At 39.0% G+C, this 20,456-nt stretch overlaps 1 protein-coding gene across 3 annotated transcripts; it reads right to left on the bottom strand.

The window, feature by feature from the left end:
- Positions 1-4,988: 4,988 nt before the first annotated feature.
- Positions 4,989-17,862, bottom strand: LOC129365561 (bcl-2-modifying factor-like). Of its 3 annotated transcripts, none has more exons than XM_055038831.1 (4): positions 17,723-17,862; positions 15,271-15,468; positions 14,555-14,748; positions 4,989-9,360 (listed from the first exon to the last, which is right to left on the bottom strand). In XM_055038831.1, the coding sequence occupies exons 2-4, from the start codon at positions 15,440-15,442 to the stop codon at positions 9,244-9,246; spliced, it is 483 nt and encodes a 160-aa protein (XP_054894806.1). In that variant the 5' UTR covers positions 15,443-15,468; positions 17,723-17,862; the 3' UTR covers positions 4,989-9,243. The 3 variants fall into 3 exon arrangements, with proteins under 3 accessions (XP_054894806.1, XP_054894808.1, XP_054894807.1); XM_055038833.1 differs by having other exon boundaries at positions 14,555-14,718; XM_055038832.1 differs by lacking the exon at positions 4,989-9,360 and adding an exon at positions 13,724-13,995.
- Positions 17,863-20,456: the final 2,594 nt, after the last annotated feature.

Raw genomic sequence — 20,456 nt, 5'->3', positions numbered from 1 at the left:
TAAGATTGGAAAATGGAGGGAAAGAGTAGTAGAGCAATGGGGGATGGGAGGTGTAAAAAAGGGAGAGAAAGAAGGAGTGAAAGAAAAGGAGGGAGGACCTGGTGCTCTGTTGTGAAACATAAGCTCGGAAAAAGTGCTTGGAGTTTAACACTCGATCCAATGTTTTTGCAGTTGTTACTGTTTGGAGGAGGTCCATTGCGTGAGTGGACGCATGCACTGAAACCTACAAATACACACACACGCAATTGTCTATCCCCACCCCTAGTTGTGCAGGTTGTTTTTCTTCCTCAGTCTGATCCTTCAGTGCACACTCCTGTTATCAAGGTGAGGCGTGCTAACAAGCCAGGCCGCCTGCCTGATATGCCTGGCCCACTTCCAACCTGCTGGGTACAAAAAACCCCGCTGAACCTGTCCATATCTCTGGCTCCGAGGCTTTCACCAGCCCTGCATGGGTTCTGCGTGCTTGTGAAGGCACAGCGTCTGGGAAGGGGGCTTGAGGCAAACTCTTTTCTCATTACTACACACCATAGGCCTTGCCAGCGCAAAGGACTCCTGATGCTTCCTGTGGAAACCACAGTGACTTCTCATTTTTATCTTGCTACAGGAATCCTCTTCCTGCCAATTAGTTCCCAGCAATGACCCTGCTTGTTTATGTTCTATCGAGTGACAACCCCATCACAATTAGGCAGAGCTTGTGTCCTTCTGAGGTGCATGCCAAGTGTATGGATTTTCATGCACGGGGAGAGAGTGCTGCCTGCTGTGTGAAGGTTTATGGGGTGTATCTTTTAATTGGGTCCAAATGGTAGTGGGTTAGTATGGAGATTAAAAAAATGATAAAGCCAGAAAAGGTAGAGGGGAGAACAATAGCCAGCAAGAGATTGAAAAGACGAGTTCAACAGGTTCACGAGCAGTGCTGTGAGGAATTAAATCCCTCCCCTTGACCACAGGATACTGCTAGTGTTTGTGAGTCAGAGATTTCTGTTCTCGCTCTTTCTCTGTGTATGCGTGTGTGCGTGTGTGTGTGTCACAGCTGTGATGGCCGGGAGTGACTGCAGCTCAACAAAGCTTTGCACTCTGCTGGGTTACTCCTGGTAAACAAAGGGAACTCACGGTGTAGTACGTCGGTTGCCCAACTACTCCTGCAGGAAAAGAAGACAGAAAAGAGCCTCTCTAGAAAATAAGATCAAAAGAGATTGAAAACAACAAACAATTTTGCATTTTTGTTGTAGCAAGGTAAAGGAACCAAACTGCAATAGCAAAAATATAGACTTTCTGCAGACCATCAAGAACTAAGTGTTGCATGTTAAGAGTTTGCTTCATTGAGGGGTAGAGCTGTTTGTTGGGGGATGAACTGAACTGCCGAGAGGACGAGCTTTTCTTTTCTTTTCCAGAGTCGGTCAGCTGTGTATAGTCACAGCTGAGAAGAGGGGGCAGGGGATCATTGTTGGGTTGCTGCACCCACATCATGCTCCAGTCTCATTTCCCCACCACATGCAGAGTGACACGCAACAGCATTGGCTTACTCCCATGACAAATAATAGCCTGAGCACCAGATGTGTAAGCACTGAATAAGAAGAGAGCAAAGTGTTCAAATACATGCAAAGTTTAAAGAGTGGCAAATCTCTTTGCAACGAGCCATTTGTGTCTTGACCAACAACTATAAACTATAAACTCAAAGCTACATAATGAGTTTATTTTAATCATAATAGAGCTCATCTTCTTTTACTTGCAAAGATTCAGTGCAATAAAAATATATTCATACCCCTGAACTTTTTCACATTTTGTCAAATTAAAACCACAAACTGTAATATGTGTTTTGGGGATTTGTTTGATCAGCCAACACAAAGCAGTGCACATTGATAAAGTGGTAGAAAAACAACCCATTCTTTTCAAAATCTGTGTTGAGCCTCCCTAAGTCAAAGGGGCTTGGAAACAAGTTTTGGTGCAATTACAGCAAGTCTTCCACGGCTAATTTTCACCAACTTTGCAAATCTCGCAGTATTTATTTATTTATTTTATTTATTTATTTTGCATTCTTATATTTAAAACAGCTAGTGTGTGAACAGAAATATTCAATACTTGTCACAGATTCTCAGTTTGTTGATGCAAACCATTTTAGTAAATGTTATAAATCTGGCTGTATGAGGAACAAAACCTCTGGCAGGTTTTGTTCCTCAAATAAACACATAAACGAAAGCTAAGCTATTAATATATAATTGAACAACCTTGCTGCAAATTAGATACATTTTTCAAGGAAAGCCTTGGTTATGCCAAGGCAAGGGTAAGACATTAAAGTTTACAAAAATGTGCTGAGAGATTCAGACAGTTGAATAATTTAATGTTTTGTTTGCTCAAGACTCTGAACTTAAAGTCTTTCTTTCTTTGCTCCTTTCATGCCCTCTCCCTATATCTAAATTAAAAGTGCACATGATTCCCTTGTGTCAAATGTGTATTGTTGAGCGAGGAACTTCACGAAACATTATGAAGGGTTGGGGGAAGTACCTGTGGCTTGTGGTGTTGAGCAGGTGCCGTGAGTCCTAGTTTGTTGCTGCAACTTCTTAAGTAAGTGACACATCACTTTTGCTCAGGTTAAAGGAGACGCTCAATAACTGAGGTGGAGCTCGTTGCAGTCGGTTGCTTAAGCTCTGACAGAATTTACTCTTCATTCTGCTGAACTGGAAAGCTGGGCGAGTAGGAGGCTGCAGTGTTTTGATTGGCTTTGCAGACATAAACAAGAGCCGTACTTGTGTGTGACCCCTCAGCCTGACCTCAGAGATAGACGCTTCTCTAATGGGTGTCTCTTTCAGCAGGCAGCCAAGTGAGGGGAACAGAGAAGTCATTGTTTGAACCAGGGAAAGCCAATGCTCTCCCCATTTAAGTGCTGATCTTAAAGGAGAGAGCCACAAAATGTGAGCTAAACAGGGTTATTCCTGCCTTCAGGTTCATATTTGATATATTATTTAAAGACACTGAAGCCCAAGGTCACATGATGAATACACAATTCGAAAGACGTCTAAAAAAATAATTTTTCCAATTATCTTCCATTCGAACTTAACAACCATATATTTGACACATTTAAAACCCGAGCTTAGGTGGGGAGAGACACTGTAGTTTTGCACCCTAAGTCAACTGTGGCTGGAATAGCAGTTGCTCATTGATGTGTATTTGTTTATGTCAAAGTGCAAGAGGGTTCTTCTGCTGTAGGCTGCCAAACAGGTGAAACAGGTGTTGTTTAAGCATGAAACCCTACCTGGCATGTACAACAATAAGAGTGCCACGCGTCAGCCCCAAGGAAAGAGATGGTAGGATGTCTGCTATGCAGAAAGAAATAGCATCATTCTCTGTAGTGTTATTACAAGTGCTTGCACCTTAATCTTTCAGTGGTGTCGGTACAGTGCCTACAGAAGAATGAATAGAAAGCTTGTACATTTTGCAAATAATACATCACAAACATAGCAAAAAGACTGAACAAATGCTTTACGTTTACGTGTGTCAGGAGTAATCAATCTCCTCCAGAGCCTTCAGGCACTGAGGGTGCAGCGTAACTAATCTGCAGGCTCAGCAGGTCGGCCTTAACCTTTGAAGATGTGACAGTACCTCTTCTTATTCAATATACACACGGACCGATTCTCTTGTCATGCAGTGCGAGCACACAGTATCTGCATGTGTGCATTGTTCGGACAGCAAATATTAGAGATTTCAGGAAGTCCCGCTGCTTCCACCAAACTAATTACTAAACTGTAGATAAAAATGATGAAAAAAGTTTTTGTGATTTGCCTGGTTGGCTTCAAAGACGCAGCTGGACTCAGACATTTGCTAATCAGCCAATGACTTACATGCTCAATACAAAACTCCTGCAAATAGAGTTACAGCACAAAGGATTAGAAGCAAGACAAAAGAGAAAGACATTTTTGGGCCGCAACTTTTTATTAATTTATTTTTTTAAATTGTCTATGGTTAGATGACATGGATTGGTTTTATAGTCAAGAGAAAAATAATTTTTTCCAAGTTTTCACATTTATCTGAATTTAGCTGAAATGCTTTACAGTGCCTTGGAAACATTTTAACACTTCTTTCACTTTTTTTATCAAACTTTGTCATATTCAGACTTTGTGATTTTATAAAATAGACCAACACAAATTGGAGCATGTGACATTTGAAGAAAATCACATATGGTTTTTAAATGTAATTATAGATAAAGATTGGAAGATTGTATCATACATCTGAATGCCGTACTTTGATATCTCTAAATGAAATTCAATCTAAAGAACTATCTTAAGAAACCACCTAAATTATAGTGGTTTGTTGGAGAACATGAGTGAAAAACATCATGAAGACAAAAAAAAAAACATAGATAAGTTCAAGATAAACATGGAGAAGTTTAACGCTGGATTATGTTATCAAACAGCATACCAAGCTTTGGCCTCATCTGACATATTTTAGACTAGATTTGAAACTGTGGCAGAGGTTCACCTTCCAGCATGCAAGGCAATGACCCTAAAACAAAGCTGCAGTGGAATAGTCTAGTTCAAAGCATAGCCATGTGTTAGATTGAGCCAGACATTGTTAAGAATCAAGTTTCAGTGAGATTATATGGCACTTCAAATTATGTCATATTATATCACATCATATAATGATATTCACATATGATCTCCATTTAACTGGACATAGCTTAAGCTATTTTCCAAAAAAGAAGGGGGGGGAATTCTTGTCTAGATCTACAATTCTTGTAAAAGCTGACCCTAAACATTTGTTATAATAGGAGGGAAAAGTTGTTCAACAAATTATGAACTAAGTGGAGCTGAACACAGCTATTATGCACTTAGTTGCTTTGATCTGTCCTCTAATTCTAAAACAAAACACAATGAAGTTCATGTTTATAATGTGTCAAAAATGGAAAAATCTTAGGTGGAGTAAATATTCTTGAAAGGAACGGTATGTTATCTTGATCACCATAGCAAAAACTTAACTCAGTTTGATAACTTCCATAATATTTTATTGAAAAAAGTACCAATAAACAACAAGAAATCCAGAAAAAACATTTGTAGAGCAAAACTCTGTATATACAGCATATTGCACTACATAGCAAATTGTCTTTACTTCCATATGAATATTAACAACCAGAAAAAAATACATATAAACACAAGATAAAAAGAGTGCACAGTAGAGTCTCGAAAACACACAGTCAATGTTTACAAAAATGCTACATTTTCGCTGGGTCTCATTTCTTGGTATACAGAGAGTGTGTGATAATCAAGACTTCATTGAAATTGAGCAGTTAAAGGCATATTCCAGGGTTTTTAGAAATACATGGTCAGCTATCTGTTCCGTAAAGAAGGGCAAACATTTTATAGCAACAAGCTCATGAGTTAAGTCAATCAAACTGTATAATGGTTGGCCCAAGTTCAATATGCTATAGTAAGATGTGCAAGGAATGTTCAGAGTTCATTTTTATTCAAAACAAATGATTTCGAGCTCATTGACTTTAAAATGATCTTGCTTGTCTTAAAAAAGTCTTACAAGAATGAACTGTCCTTACAAAAAGAGACAAATTTTTCTTAAGAAAATACAATTTTAAAAGTTAAGAAAGACCTTAAAGAATAAATGTTATGGTACAAAACAGGCTAAATCTTCTTCCCAAAACACAAATTCCAATATAAAAGTAAAAGTGAAAAACAAAATTCAAGACACTGACGGTTTCCAAAAAGTACCTGTCCAAGTCCTGGACCTCAGCAATCACAAAATGCTGTGAGCACAATTTAGGAAACTTCCACTTAAAAAATATAAGGACACCATGGTGGCTTGTTTCCCTTTTCAATAAATCAACAGGCTATTAAACCTGAACCTTCTTGTCCAAATAATGCACAGAGATACAGCTGACACATGGCCAGATTAGCCTATGAGAACAATCCAGAGTTTATACTATACATTAAAATACTTCTGGGATTTACAGAAACAAAGTACTTTCCAGTGCATACTGATTACAACACAATGATTGGGATTAAGGAACAAACATTCTGTGATTTGTGTAAATAGGAAACCTTTTCATTTCTATGCTTTCTCAGTATCCTGGGTATCATTAGCAATGGGCACAATTTATGTTGACTAATTACACAGGAGATCATTTGAACTGCATTGAACCTACTGCATTTCTGGAACCCCCCCAAAAAATCATAAACGTTTTAAACAAATTGAAAATTTTGAGTTTACTTCACCAATAACCATATTCATCTTTTAAGTGTCACACATTCATACAGGCTTAAAAGGTGGTTTGTAGTTTTTCTCTTCATATTGGCAACAACATACAATGCATATGAACTTCTGTTCTGGCTATAAGTAAAAAGTAGAAGACCATGTGCACTCTGTTCCATTACAAACTCAGAGTGCTGTTTTTTACAGGCTGTGAGAAATGAGTGATACAATAAAAATCCCCCCAAAAAATCAGGCACAATTATTTTTAAGCTGAACCATTTATGAGTCCAAGATCAAAGCAGAAAGAGGAAGAGGTGATTGCACACACAAGTGTATACAGTAGAAATTGGTAAAACATACCAAAATAAATTAAAAAGGAAGAAAAAATAAATTACAAATTAAATGAACCACTGAAAAAAACCATGCCATGCAGGAGCAGCATGAGGAGGAAATCAAGAGCTGATCGGGCGACGAGGTGCTACAGGGACTGGCTCAGTGTTCAGGATCTGCAGGAAACTATTACCACAGCCACACTTAGTGCACCTCTCTCTCCTCTGACTGCAAACTCATGAGCCCCTGTCACCACCACTGCCAGCATGCCAGCCCAGATTCCTCAAACTGTACCTATGTGTGTGTGCTGGAAATTAGACTACAGGAAATCTAAATGAAATGAAAATACAGAAGACTTGAAAACACCTAAAGAGGTTCTAACATAAATAAATGGGTGACAACACTCTTTTTCTCTGAAACATGTAACAGATTCTCAAGGTTACCAGTAGCCCAAAAAGTCTGTCCCTGAGACATCTTAAAGAGAAAACGAGACAGTAATTATGCAGTGATCAACTTGTTACATTGTAAGGAGCAAGTAATTATAGACCCCTGATATGTACTGCTCCTTGGGTCCAAAAGATTCAGCATAAAAAATAATAATAAAAAAAAAACATAAAAACATAAACAATATATTTAACAGTGTCTTTATATGTATTCATATTTCAACAGTAATTACAGCCTTTTTCACTTTTGTTTCTTTTCAGAGTCAGTTTGTCTGGTGAGCCAGTGGTGGTTATGTGTGTACCCACGTCCCAAATCTAAATCCGAGTACCACAGACAATGTAAGGTCACCCGACAGAATATCAAATGACGTGAAACTGCACAAGGGTATCCTGAGAGGACGTGATTCTGTTTCACAGACTGTTTATGCCATGTTAACTTGGTGTTCAAAGCTGGTCTTCTGCGAAAAAGTTGCTCTCACTCAACTGAAATCCTGAAACACTGGTGAGTGAAATTTCCAGAACTGATGCTAAATGCACATTGTGCTCAGTCAGTCGGGACTCAATACTGATTATTTGTCTTGGCCATATAAGTGAATACATCTGAAATGTGATGGCAAAGAAACAAGCTGGGACTGAAAAACCTTCATACGAGAAAGAGGTTAGCTCGGAAACAATCTGAACTCTTAAACGGGTGGAAGTCTAGTGCAAAAACAGTGGATCCACAGCTCCACTTGAAGGGCATGGAGGTCTGAAAACAATCACATAAAAAGAACACATAAAATGAAGGGAAAATCCTAGGAATAAGGCTATGCTAAAAAAATGTATATTTGGTGAAATGAAACTTTAAAAAGTAAACTTTTAAACAGTGTGACAGTGTGCTTGATTCCTTTGCTCTAATTTAGTGCATGGTGCAAGACCTTAATAGTTTTTTATATACATGTAAAAGTCAACAGCCTATGATTTTAATGTAAATATCTACTCAGTGTGCTACATCTCAGACATCCCTTAGCTGTTAGAACAGCTACAAGATATAACATTTCAACTAACCAGACAGATGACCGACTAGTCATTGATTTTCATATCAAATGGCAGTTTTTTCATTTGGGCCATCCTGCTCTTCGTCTAGAGTGGGCAAAGCCTGGTGGGCATCATCAGTACCCGTTATGTCAGTTGTAACCAAACAAATTTTCAATTGTGTAACTAAATATCCAGTCAATGGGAAACTTTTTTTTTAATAAGTAACCTTTAACAATTCTGAGACATTTGTTAGAATAACGTTCATCACGGAAATTGGGACAAGTGTAACAGAAGAGCGACTTGACCAGGGCGACAGCAAAACAGGATCCTAAAATACATCTACTGAACTGTATTTAAAGCTAAATTATCTTGTCAGTTCTTTAGTCATAAAAGTGGAGTCATCTGCATAAGGTCTGATATTTATCTAAAGACTTTTTTGATGTTTATCAGGTCTGCTGGCACCAACCAGGCCCGTTTAACCAGGTAGTGTTGTTCAGAACAGCAAATTTCACCTCTTATATAGTTGAAAAAGTTCCAAATGTTTGACATGTAGCACACAACTAAACTTGGATAACATTTCACAGTGTGCCAACTTTTTTATGTACAGAATGTTCACCTTATTCCTGAAATCCTAAAAGATATGATGGGTTAAAATTGACACCAAAGCATAGAAAAAAAAGAGAAAAATACATAGAAAAGATAAATAGATAAATGTTCCGTTGAGGTGAGGTGCAAAATTCTTTGTTCTGGGAAGTGGCCTCTTTGGAAGTGAGTAAATTAACTTGACTGGTCTCCTGGGGGACTTCAGAAAAGAAACCGTCACACCACATTTCCTTTCATTTCCTTAACCATCTCATCTTGCTTGTCAAAAAAACACTCAATTCTCCTTCTGGCAGAAGACACTGACTAAGGCATTCCCAAGGACTGTGGAGGTCAGGTCTTTTAAGAAGGACACATATTGAAGTGCACAGAAAAAAAAAACAAAAAAACAAACAATGTACTGTACAAGACGACTACATGACATGTAGGCCTAAATATAAACATTGTCCTTTAGATGAATCCCGGAGCATCATGGCATCTTCTTTTAAAGAAAAAAAACACACGCCCTTGTATAAAATTTGGTTGTCGCCGTCCTGCGGTGACTATTTTTCCTCCTTTCTCTCCTTCCTCAAACAGACCCGTGTTAGATTGGACAGTGCCTTCAAGAGTCCAGTTTGTCACAACAGAGATGAAGACAAAGGATATAAGAGGAAGTTCCCCCTCACCTCCGTCCTGCTCCACCCCCTCCAGCAATAAACCCCCTATCAAAAAGGAGGCTGAGAAGAGCTGCAGTCATGCGCCACCACAGCGGCCCCTGATTCCTTTGGTTTTGTTGATACTGAAAAATCAAACAGAAATAAAGCATTTAACCATCAGTACAGTCTACAAACTCCAAAAGCAACACAAAGATCGGGTCTTTACTTTTGCATTTAGTTTACGTTTGGCTGTGAAATGATGCAAATGACAAGAGGCACAGTGAAGTAGGTCAACTTGGAAGACAGAACCAGACACTGGAACAGCTATGATATTTCCACAACAGTCTGCTTCTGTCCCCAACAGCATTTATTACTTGAACCTTTATTGCTGTGTTGGGTCCACACAAAGTCAGGATTCCTAAATAACATTCCAAGCAATAAACACATTCATCATACAGTCACAGTTATTTTGTAATCTGTCTGAGACCAGCAACCAAAGACGAGAAGACTCTTAGGTCTGCAAGCCAATTGGATTGTGTACGATTAGGGGGGATAATGCTATCTCGCTCATTGAGAAGCTGAGATAAGATAATTGCACTAAATGGGATTAGGGGGCTCCTGATGAGGGCCAGAGTCTCTGAAAAAAAATGCATCTACATGACAGCTACAGTAGTCCTACAGCTCACCTGCTATTGAAAGACAGACTCTTTTATGGCTTATAATGATGAGACTATCTTCAGTCCATAGTAGTATCTTCAGTCCATTAATAAAGCTAAATTTACTTTAGCTAATAAGGCTTAAACTATGACTAATTTTATGTGCAGACCAACACTGTGTAGTTGGACACAGTTGGAGGGTCCAACTGTGTAGTTGTGGAGGGTCAGTTACATATACTTTTAAATAAGTCTAAAAAGACTTATTTCAGCCCCATTGAGTAAACATTTTTTATAAAAATCTTTTATGCTAAATGTAAGTTTAGTTTTTTTTTTTTTTTTTTAATGTGCCATTGGCTCTATTGGCATTTATTTGATAGTGAATTAACAGGAAAGTGGGTAATGAGAGAAGGAGGAAGACATGCAGAAAAAGGTCATCAAGGCCGGGAATCAGACCTGCAACAGCCGCTTAAAATACTAAGGCCTCCATATGTGGGTTGTGCTTAACCCACCACAGCACCCCGCAAGTCTTAAGTCTTTTGAGATATGCCTCAACCAGCTTTGCACATCTGGAGATTGAAACATTGTCCTGAAGATGACATGCCTTACACTTCCTTCTGGGCATTTATAATTCACAAGTGAAGTAAATACATTGCAAGGCTGTTATTTTTTAAAATAAAGTTGTTGGGGTGGATGAATAGGAGGTGTCACACCACATCAATGCAACACATAAAATCTACATCAGAAGTTTCCCCATGCTACTCTACTGAAAACAATGGCAGACAAACTTGGTTTAGCGATCTTGTTGCATATGCTTCTAATTTAAATTACAAAGTGTTTTTTTTTTTGCATGATTACTTTTGGAAGGCACTCATCATGATGTCCAGACCTTTAAACAGTCGAAAGACAGGAGCTCCCACTGTGATAAGACTGCTGGGTTTTTTCATTCTCTTATCAATCTGTGTTGAACATTGCATGGTGTTGCGTAAGCTTTGCCATGTTCCTGTTAGCATGAGAGAATCTAGCTTTTCCACTCCAATACTCTTACTTGTGCTCCAAAGAAAGAAATAGAAAATAATAAAAAGGGTACAAAACTATGGAACAGCACTTGGGAAGGTCTCTGTTACACAATGTATCTAAATCTTGCCTGTGGATATTATGATAGTGGAATAAAAGTAACAGAGTAATTATCTCAACACAAGCTAAAAGCTTAAACTTGAAAACCATGAGGTAGATCTCCAGACTTTTTATTTAAAGTTAATTATATTACACTGGTAAATTAGATTTATTTGGTTGGCAAATATTGATTTTGTTGAATTTGTTAGCAAATGCAGCAATGCCAATGTGTCATGTTAGGAATTTATCATGTTTCACTCTAAACTGCAAGAAGAGCAATTAATCTTTCATCTCAAAAACAAAATGTTCTTGTGACCTTTTGCACTCACTTCTACCAATTTAAGTAGCATGCACGCACACAAACAGAGGAGACTAAGAGTGACAACAAGAGGTGTGCACCAGCCTGTCACAACGTACTCATGAGTCACGCCAGTAACTGCCAAAAGGCGTCTGCCACTAAATTTAGCTGGCTGATAGAGCGCAAGAGTCTAGCCAGATTCTCTGTGTCGTCACTCTGACACTACCCTGATATACTTTATCAGTTTCCAGAGCAGGCTGTCCATCAGGCCAGCTGCTCAGAAGCACTGTCTTATCGCTTAAGTAAACAAACTCTGGATTAGTTGTATCAGTAAAGAGAAAGAGTCCAAAGTAAAATACAAACATGCAACAAAAGTTAGTAGAACAGAAAAATCTTTACAGATTAATAGTAAGATACTAGAACTTTTTATGTTAATCAAACCCTCTTCCCTATTTTTTATAAGTGCTGAAAGGAGAGAGTGCAGAGATAAAGCCACAAACACAACATACATGCAGACACAGTCACCGCACACACAGCCACATGCACAGACACAGAAGATATTCAAACCTGCTTTCGACACCTCCTATCCAAAGCACAGAGAGTCGTCTCTTAAAAAAACATGGGGATGAAACCTAACTCTGCTCCTTGCCCTGCGTAGGCTGGAGCCGTCTTCCTGCCATTGTGACTGTCATTACTGCCATGTCTCAAATGGCAGACTAACTAATGTCAGCCATCCTCGGGGGACCTCAGCGTCCCCTCTAGCCCTCTGTGACTGAGGAGCAATTTATCTGTCAACATCCACCAGTACTCCTGCGCTGCCTAATCCCTTGTTTCGCCTGGGGCAAGGAGCTCCCATAGAGAACACTTGCAGCCACACTGTTAAGAAAACCCATCAATGTGATGGCAGTCAGAAGCACTTGAATTGCTCCAAGACAAGTGTCTGCACTGAATAATTGCTTAATAAGTCGGCTGTGGTCCAGAGCAACAGGGCAGAGATAAAAGTTGTTTGTACAATGGGACCTGAAACATTTATTTAATTTCCCAGAACCTTCCTTCACCCTAGTTGTCAGTTGTGTGTCTACTGCAAGTTTCAAAACCAGGCTGTTAAGTGAGCAGCTCTCTCCTACTGCAGGAGGAGAGCTGAAAAATATATGAAATTGTAATTTCCATTGTTATTTTAAAATGGGCACCAATGAAATCGGAAAGGGCTGTTTCGATGCAATATTTGGAAAATAATATCTAAAGTGGCAAAAATTCAAACTCTTATTGGTAATAATCAGACTGGCAATAATCAGCTACAGAAACTCCAGCTTTATTCCAAGGTCAATCCCTGCAGTGTAAACAATAGGATTTAAATAAAAAAACAACACAAAATACAACCCTAATTCCTTGAAATGTTTTCTACTGCTGAAATGCATCCAAGTACCAACTGCTGTCCAGTGAAAGTTTTTGTCCCTATTCTCACAGAGAAAAAGTGAGAAGAGAGGGACGGCAAACAGCAGAAAAACAAGCATGGGTGTAGCCATGCATGCCGTGTGCATACACACAATACAAAGAGCTGCACAAGCAGTGCCAAAAATAGCCACTGCAGAGGCACACACATCCAAGACTGTACATCATTTGTGTGTTTCAGCCTCAAAAACATGCCTCTGTAACAACATAGAAATAAACATAAGTGAAAGATAGTTCTAATTTATTTTCAAAGTTTAGACATTTCTTTTCCGACTTTAGTTAACTCAGTCATCATGGCAGAAGCACAAAAAAGACTCTCACATTAAGTCATTCGTATAATGTGTGCATGCAGGATGTGACTGCACAAGGTTCGTTCTCACTCTGACTCTTTTGTTTGCTACAATAGTAAGAAGGGGCAAAAGCCACTTCCTCATCCCCTGACACAGTCCAGCCTAAGTTGTGCGTCAGTACATCCCCGGCCACAATTACGCTTAACAGCAAACCTACCGTCTGACTGTCTAGTTCTATGTGTGTGTTCTCCAGTGCACATGAGTCATGCTTTGCAGAGGGAGCATAAATAACCTCTACTTGATAAGCTCATGAGAAAATAAGAAACTGTCTCACACTTCATTTTGTGAGGTTAAAAACTGGAGGTATTAGATAAGCAGTACAAGGAGGAGCCCTTTTTCAAAAAGAGATGAAAATGGTTGTTATCTCTGTATTTTGTGGTTTAATTTCAAAATATCCACCCAGTTCCTTTCATGCATAATCATGGATTTAGCCCCCTACTCATACTGTGTTTAATTTTTGTTTTCAGCTTGTTGCTGAATACAGGGGTGACTGAAGACTCCCCAGAACTACAGCTGTTCCCCTCTGGGCTCATGTGTCTGGGCTCATGTGTTGAGCCCAGAGGCCCATGGGTTACAACATGTTTACCTACTTCAGAAACTTCTGCTTTTTTATGCGCAGACTAAAATATGTTTATGTTTAATTGCATATGTGTTGTACATCTTGCATTTGACAGAAGTTATATGTTTACTGTCCAGGTATGAAGATTTAATGTGCCCCATGTAGAAGCAGCACACAAACTTTGTGCACACGGTGTATTGTTTGAGTCAGGGATCCTTATGCCTCTTGCCTCTGCAGCACACTGGGGAAATGCCCTAAAGAAAGGAGAGAAATAAACAGGAAGAGGAGGCAGGGTAAGGGACTGGTGTCTGTGGGCTATGTGGGGGAAGGGCCATCCTGGGATCTGTGGGCTGAGGGAACAAGAAGCACAGGGCTGAAGTTGTGCCTGAACACAGCCTCTCCAAAACAAACATGGGGCAAACACGATACACATGAGCAAACTTTTGACTCTACATGCAACTCTGTCAAGTTACATGACTAGGGGATCTTGTAAGATTAGATTCAAAATTTTTTAAATTACTTAGGTGATGTTACTAATATGTGGACTTTAGATTATGATCAGACACCTTAATGCATAACAAGTGATAATTTACTGCTGGATTCAATTTCACTGCCTGTATCAATAAATATGTCATACATTTTTCTCTTTTTTGTGTTACATTTTCTTGGAAAAGACAACTGGAAATCTCTATAAGGCAACAAAAGCCTGATTGGTGCATCTGTAGTTTATGATGTCCTTTCTGTCGTATAAAAGCAATAGGATGATGCTTTATTGTTGTAAAAGGTTATGGAATACAATTAGAATCTTTGGATTACTTTCACCTCCTCAGTTTCTGTGTTTTAACCATGATGGTGTAAAATGCAAAATAAAGTGACTCTTAGAAGTGATGGTCTGTCATTCCCTCTCACCTGCTGTAAGTGTTCCCGGTGAAACTGGTCGCCTATCAGCTGAAGTTTCTGCCCGATGCAGGCCTCCAAGCTGAGTGCAGCCGGCTGGTGCAGGGGTAACTGCTCCATCCTGTTCTGCTCCTCTTGTCGCCTCGCGTCAAAATCCCCAACAAGTTCAAAATGCGCTGGGAAGTGCAATCGAAAACCTGCGTTACCTGTTGAGTGTCAAGGCCAATACTTATTATCTTGTAAACAGCCACATGGTCACTGAGGCAAAGGTTTGCATAGCACTGATCAGTGTCATTTAGCCTGAACACGTTTTTCCAGCTGCAGTTTTATGACACATAATAGTTTTATAAGTTACTCACATGTCAGGGTCAGTCAGTTGTTATGGAGCTACTTTGGAATGACTGCTGTATATGATGCCTGTGTAACTTTGCTATCATTGATAATCAGAGGTATAAACAGCACAGGTGAACATCTCTGCCACTTCTCTTCAGTCATATTGGCGCCTTTTTGATAGCAAAGCAGCTGGGTAGAGTGCATACAGACCATAAAAGCTGGTGTAATGATGACTATCAGGCGCCAAGGGGTGAGATCAGTGCAGCAGCACGGTTAGGCATTTCTCACAGTGAGCTGCACGTGATGACTTTGTGTTTCAGTTTTATAACACTGGTTCTCACACACAAGGTGCTGTTCCCCTTTTTATTTTAAAATACAGCATGTCACCAACTTACCGTAGAATAGTCGTCTGGGCTCCTCCACAACACCACAGGGCAGCATGCCGTTGTGTAGTGCCTGGCCAGGACCGGGCGTCTGCGTGCCTCGGTCTTCACACTTTATCTCCCGGAAGGGTGTGCGCCAGCAGTTGGGATCTGGCTCAAACACATCATCCTCCTCATCCTCCATACGGGGGGCACTAGCAGAGGAGCAGCCTTGAATAGATTGTGAGAAGCCATGATTTATTACTACTTTTTTGGTAAGTTTGGTAAGCACCATATTGTCATTAAAAACATTGTCATTTGTAATATGCTTCTTTAGGACATCAGTCATGTAAAGAAGTGTGATTTGATTCACAAAACTGCACACAGCATACAATCAGCAATTCATCAATGATTAAAGATCATTAATTGGTATTTACTATGACATTGATGAGTCAAATTTATGACAGACAGATAGACATAGACAGATAGATAGATAGATAGATAGATAGATAGATAGATAGATAGATAGATAGATAGATAGATAGATAGATAGATAGATAGATAGACAGATAGACAGATAGATAGATAGATAGATAGATAGATAGATAGATAGATAGATAGATAGACAGACAGACAGACAGATAGACAGACAGATAGATAGATAGATAGATAGATAGATAGATAGATAGATAGATAGATAGATAGATAGACAGACAGACAGACAGATAGACAGACAGATAGACAGATAGACAGACAGATAGACAGATATAGATAGATAGATAGATAGATAGATAGATAGATAGATAGATAGATAGATAGATAGATATAGATAGATAGATAGATAGATATTTTTTTAGGCTGATCCTAGGTCAGACTATTCTGCCTTATTATTTATTATTAACAATAACCTGTTAACCTGTTTTCTTCAGTCTACTAGAAGAAAATTGAGCCACAAAGGAGTTGGCATCATTTGTGGCTCAGGATTAAATTCAACAAATGACTGTGTTCAACTCACTGATCTAACCACAGTTCACTGCGGTTATCCAATTCAGTTGAGGCATGGTTACACAAAATAGAGTTTGGTGTTTTCTTCCACTCGCTTGTGCCGGGTTTCTTAATTAAATGCCCTGTAAATAATTTTACTAAGATTCAGCATTTTTTGCACCATTGCATATATAAAGTGTCATTTCAGCATGCAGCAACAAACTCTCACTAAAAGAAATTAAGCCAATTTTACCACAAGAGTGTGGAAAGAGTCTCAAAGAAAACTTGGCAACATCTCCAAAGGCAATGATATGCTGCAAGTCAACCCTGAACCTTAAAGTGGGTGAAAGAGTTATCAAAATATGTCTCAAATTCAAGCCGCCTCTCGAGCAAAACCCAAATCCACAATCAAGTTGTAATACAGGGTTATGATACTACCACAATTCCAAATTAGGGTCCAAAGCAAAAACGTAATGACAGTCCTTGAGGAAAACCCTGAGCCACTTTCCCTGACCTGGTCTCCACAAGAAGGAGGGGGTTTGATTTCTGCAGCAGAAAGTCCTGCCTGTCTGCTGCATGAGCACAGCTTAATGCTTTGTTTTGACAAACACAGAGTAAGAACAGCCTGCAAGGGCTTTGTAAAAGAAAAACAAAAATATTAAAAAACACTTCCAGATGAACTCTATTGTTTTGCTTTGCTCCACTGCCCAGGCAGAGATCCGTGTGTTTCTGTCAAGCAGTGGCTCCCCCTGCTGCAGACACTATAAGTGGAGGCTGGCTGGTGGTCGTAAGCAGTGAGGCAGCTCTGTTATTGCCACAGTTTTTATACAACACAGCCTCACATCACCCCACTTCAACTTTATGTAATACTGCACATTAGACTTCAGGATGTGAAAGGAAAAAAAAAACTTTATAGTTATACAAACCATTTTTAAAACATCTAATTGCTTATTTGACTATAAATGCTGTTTAGATTATAAAAGTGTTAACCGCAATCTGAAATTTATCGTTTGGTGTTAAAGCGGAAGTTGGCTGATATGACGGAGTTTCAATAACCCTGATTAAAAAAAAACAACTCATAAATAATAGAATAATGTGTGGAAATGTATTTTAAACATACCAAGCGGGAGAAAAATCGCATCAATGTTAGGCATATAAAGAGAAACATGTGCCATTTCACGTTTACCGATGTTTATTGTTGCCTCATATGAAGAGTGCTGAAGCTTTCTGCGGCGTGAAGCTCATTCACCGGCCCGGCATGTGTGTGAAAGCCGGGAGAAGCCGGTTTAATTTAGCATCACTAAAACAATGACAGCCTGCGTTGTCCAAAGTTCTGCTTTTAACGGAGACGTACCGAAGTGTCATAACATCCTTCATGTTTCGAGACACGTTAGTTTCTGTTATTTTAACAACGACGGCGGATTGTTTGTTTGCGTCTTTCTCAGGGAGATCAGCTGGCGGAAAGCGTTATGCAGTTTATACTTGTTTTTCGTGTACTTACCGCAAAGCCAGGCTTCGTTTTAATAACTATCTCACCGGCACACAAAGGGGGCTTTAAAAAAAAGTGAAGGAAAGTTCAATATCCTGCCAAGATTAAGCGAGTTTAATCCGTTTCACTTCCACGGCTACTTCCATTCTGCGAGAAAGAACTGCTACAAGTCCAATTGACGTCAGTTTTAATATGGGTCCGCCACCGGGGTGTGCACGCGGGGTTTTCGGCCAATGGTTGCATTTGTTTATATCCCGCCTTCTCTGTCGTGTATTCAGACACGTGGACGGGAAATTCCCCCGAGCACAAGACGGCTTTCACGCTACTACTGAAATCATGTGGTTAGAGAGCCTTGTCGAGCTGCTGTCATCTGGAGGGTGTATTTACACACGCCTAGCGTATGTAGCCCTGCTTTACACTGATAGATGCGAACGTTATGTGGATGCATTGCCCTCAGAACTGTGCAAAAGTTTCAAACCACTTTGCTTCCAAGTAATGAAACTTTGTTACAGCGATCTTGATCAATTTTAATGTGCTTTAAAACAAAAGTGTAATGACTCAAGACTTCAAAATTCTGTAAATAAAGATTTCTGTAAGACTTTATTTGAAGGGATGTGCATAAGACTGATATGACACTTTCATCAATATGACAAAACACCTGGCAGAAACATCATTGAGTCTTCATAAGTGTTTATGACTTGTCATGAAGTGTCATTTGGTAAATAATGCCTCTTTAAATTCAAAGTTGCATTAGAACTTGCATTAAAAGTATCAAAAATGACATTTTAATGCAAAGTTGCATTGAAATTTGCAATAAACATTGACAAAAAGTGTTAACATTAAGTGTCATTATTTACTGAATGATATTTCATGAGAACATACATAAAAAATCATGAAAACTCATTCATGCTCATGACAGATGTTATGTTTATGACATTGTCATGTCAGTCTTATACACACCCCTTGAAATAAATTATCAACATTTCATTGCATCCTAACATTAAAGGTAAATTCCTCCCAAAAATATTTAAACCCCATTTTCACATTTTATCACCTTACGACCACAAACCTCAGTGTGAATATGTTGGTAATTTATGTGATATACCAATAGAGAGTAGATGAAAGGAACAAAAATCTAATTTCCAATTGTTTTCCAGAGAAAGATCTGAAAAGTGTGTTCATTTGCATTTAGACCCATTTACTCTCATACCTCAAAATAATATTCTGTGTGTGTGCGTGTGGGGGGGGGTGTGTGTGTGCCTGTGTGCGTGCGTGTGTGTGTGTTTTATGTAATCTAATTTCAGTATAACCACAGCTCTTCTGTGTTGTTTGTATTTAGGGGTCTTCACTCTGGCCCATTCTTTCTCCAGAACCTTTTACATATCCACACTCCAGAATTTAAAGGTCAGATAACTTAATGTTATTTCTGTTTTGAGATCTAAATTAAAAACCAGAGGTGATAATGTATTTGCAGTGGCTTCCTCTATTCTGGAAATATCCACAATTAATGAGTAGAAAGCTATTTACAAGATAATCTGTAGTTGTGCACAAATCCAGGTTTGAGGTTTTTAATTCATGAAACATTATGAAAGCAATGTTTCATTGTTATATTAATTTGGAATTTAATACACTGAAGTATGTGGTGTAACGTGACACTGTATTCATTATCTTTTCTGTTTGTTGCTGGTGAAAATGACCTAAATTAATCTGGAACAGACCTAGATCTTGATCAGTATAACAAGGCACCTGCAGTAGAACTCATATCTGTCACAGGTTTGTGACACAGATGTAGGTAATATAAGTTACAGTTTGAGTTATAAGCATGGTGAGGTTTTATAACAACCAAGTCAGAAAAGTTGACTGGATCCCAAAAACACTGCAACAAACATTTAATGTATTGCATTACAAAAATACATTACTGGCAGGGTAAATGCTGAGGTTCTGTTTTTGTGAATGCCGTTAAAACCCATGATAGGTAAATGAAACATTTGTCATCTTGCTGACATAAGGCACTGTGGAGAAATCCTTCCTGTAAAGGCAAACCTCTATTGCCATCATTGGTCATTAAGCAAATCATTTATTTTTGCACACCGGTCACAACAACAGCAACATCCATCTACACTGTTTGCTCAAGAAATAAAGTTTCAGCTTGCACATACATAAACAAAACACTTATTGGAAAACAAAACTTTTTTTTCTAACTCTTATAATATATCACAATACTGTATGAGAGTCAGAAAACAGGGAATCTGTTCATGTTTCCTCTGCTTACACAGGCCCAGATGTTCTTTGTCCACACTGATGAGACAGGTTATTTATTGCTAAATGAGGATCCTGTTTGATATTGTGCAATAGTTTTAAAGTTAAGGGTAATTTGTGGATAAAATTAGCATACAATGAGAAACATTTTAGTGCAAGTTAAACTTTACAAGCAGTATTTGCTAACAGTTGGTATGCTTTTTAAATACTAAACTGTTTCTGAAAGTTTATGTTGCAATGAGCCCAATGTGAGTTATAGTCCATCCTGGCTTGATTGTAGCAGACATGTTGTTATGGAGTGCAGATGTTGGTAATCTTCTCCTCTGTCAGTGCTGGAGTACTGATCAATAAACCCCAGAACAGCTGGAGCAGAGGCTGTCGACTCTTTGCATTTTCACACGTCAACCCTGCCCCCAACTGTGCTTTCCTCTCTCCGTGTGGTTGAGCAGGGAGATCATGTCCCACCATTCAGCTGTGAGACAAGACA

The sequence above is a fragment of the Poeciliopsis prolifica genome, unplaced genomic scaffold, assembly GCF_027474105.1.
Source record: "Poeciliopsis prolifica strain line A6 unplaced genomic scaffold, Auburn_PproV2 SCAFFOLD013, whole genome shotgun sequence".
In the NCBI taxonomy this organism is placed as follows: Eukaryota; Metazoa; Chordata; class Actinopteri; order Cyprinodontiformes; family Poeciliidae; genus Poeciliopsis; species Poeciliopsis prolifica.
Note: the sequence above shows the minus strand (reverse complement) of the source record. Positions and strands in the feature narration are given on the sequence as shown.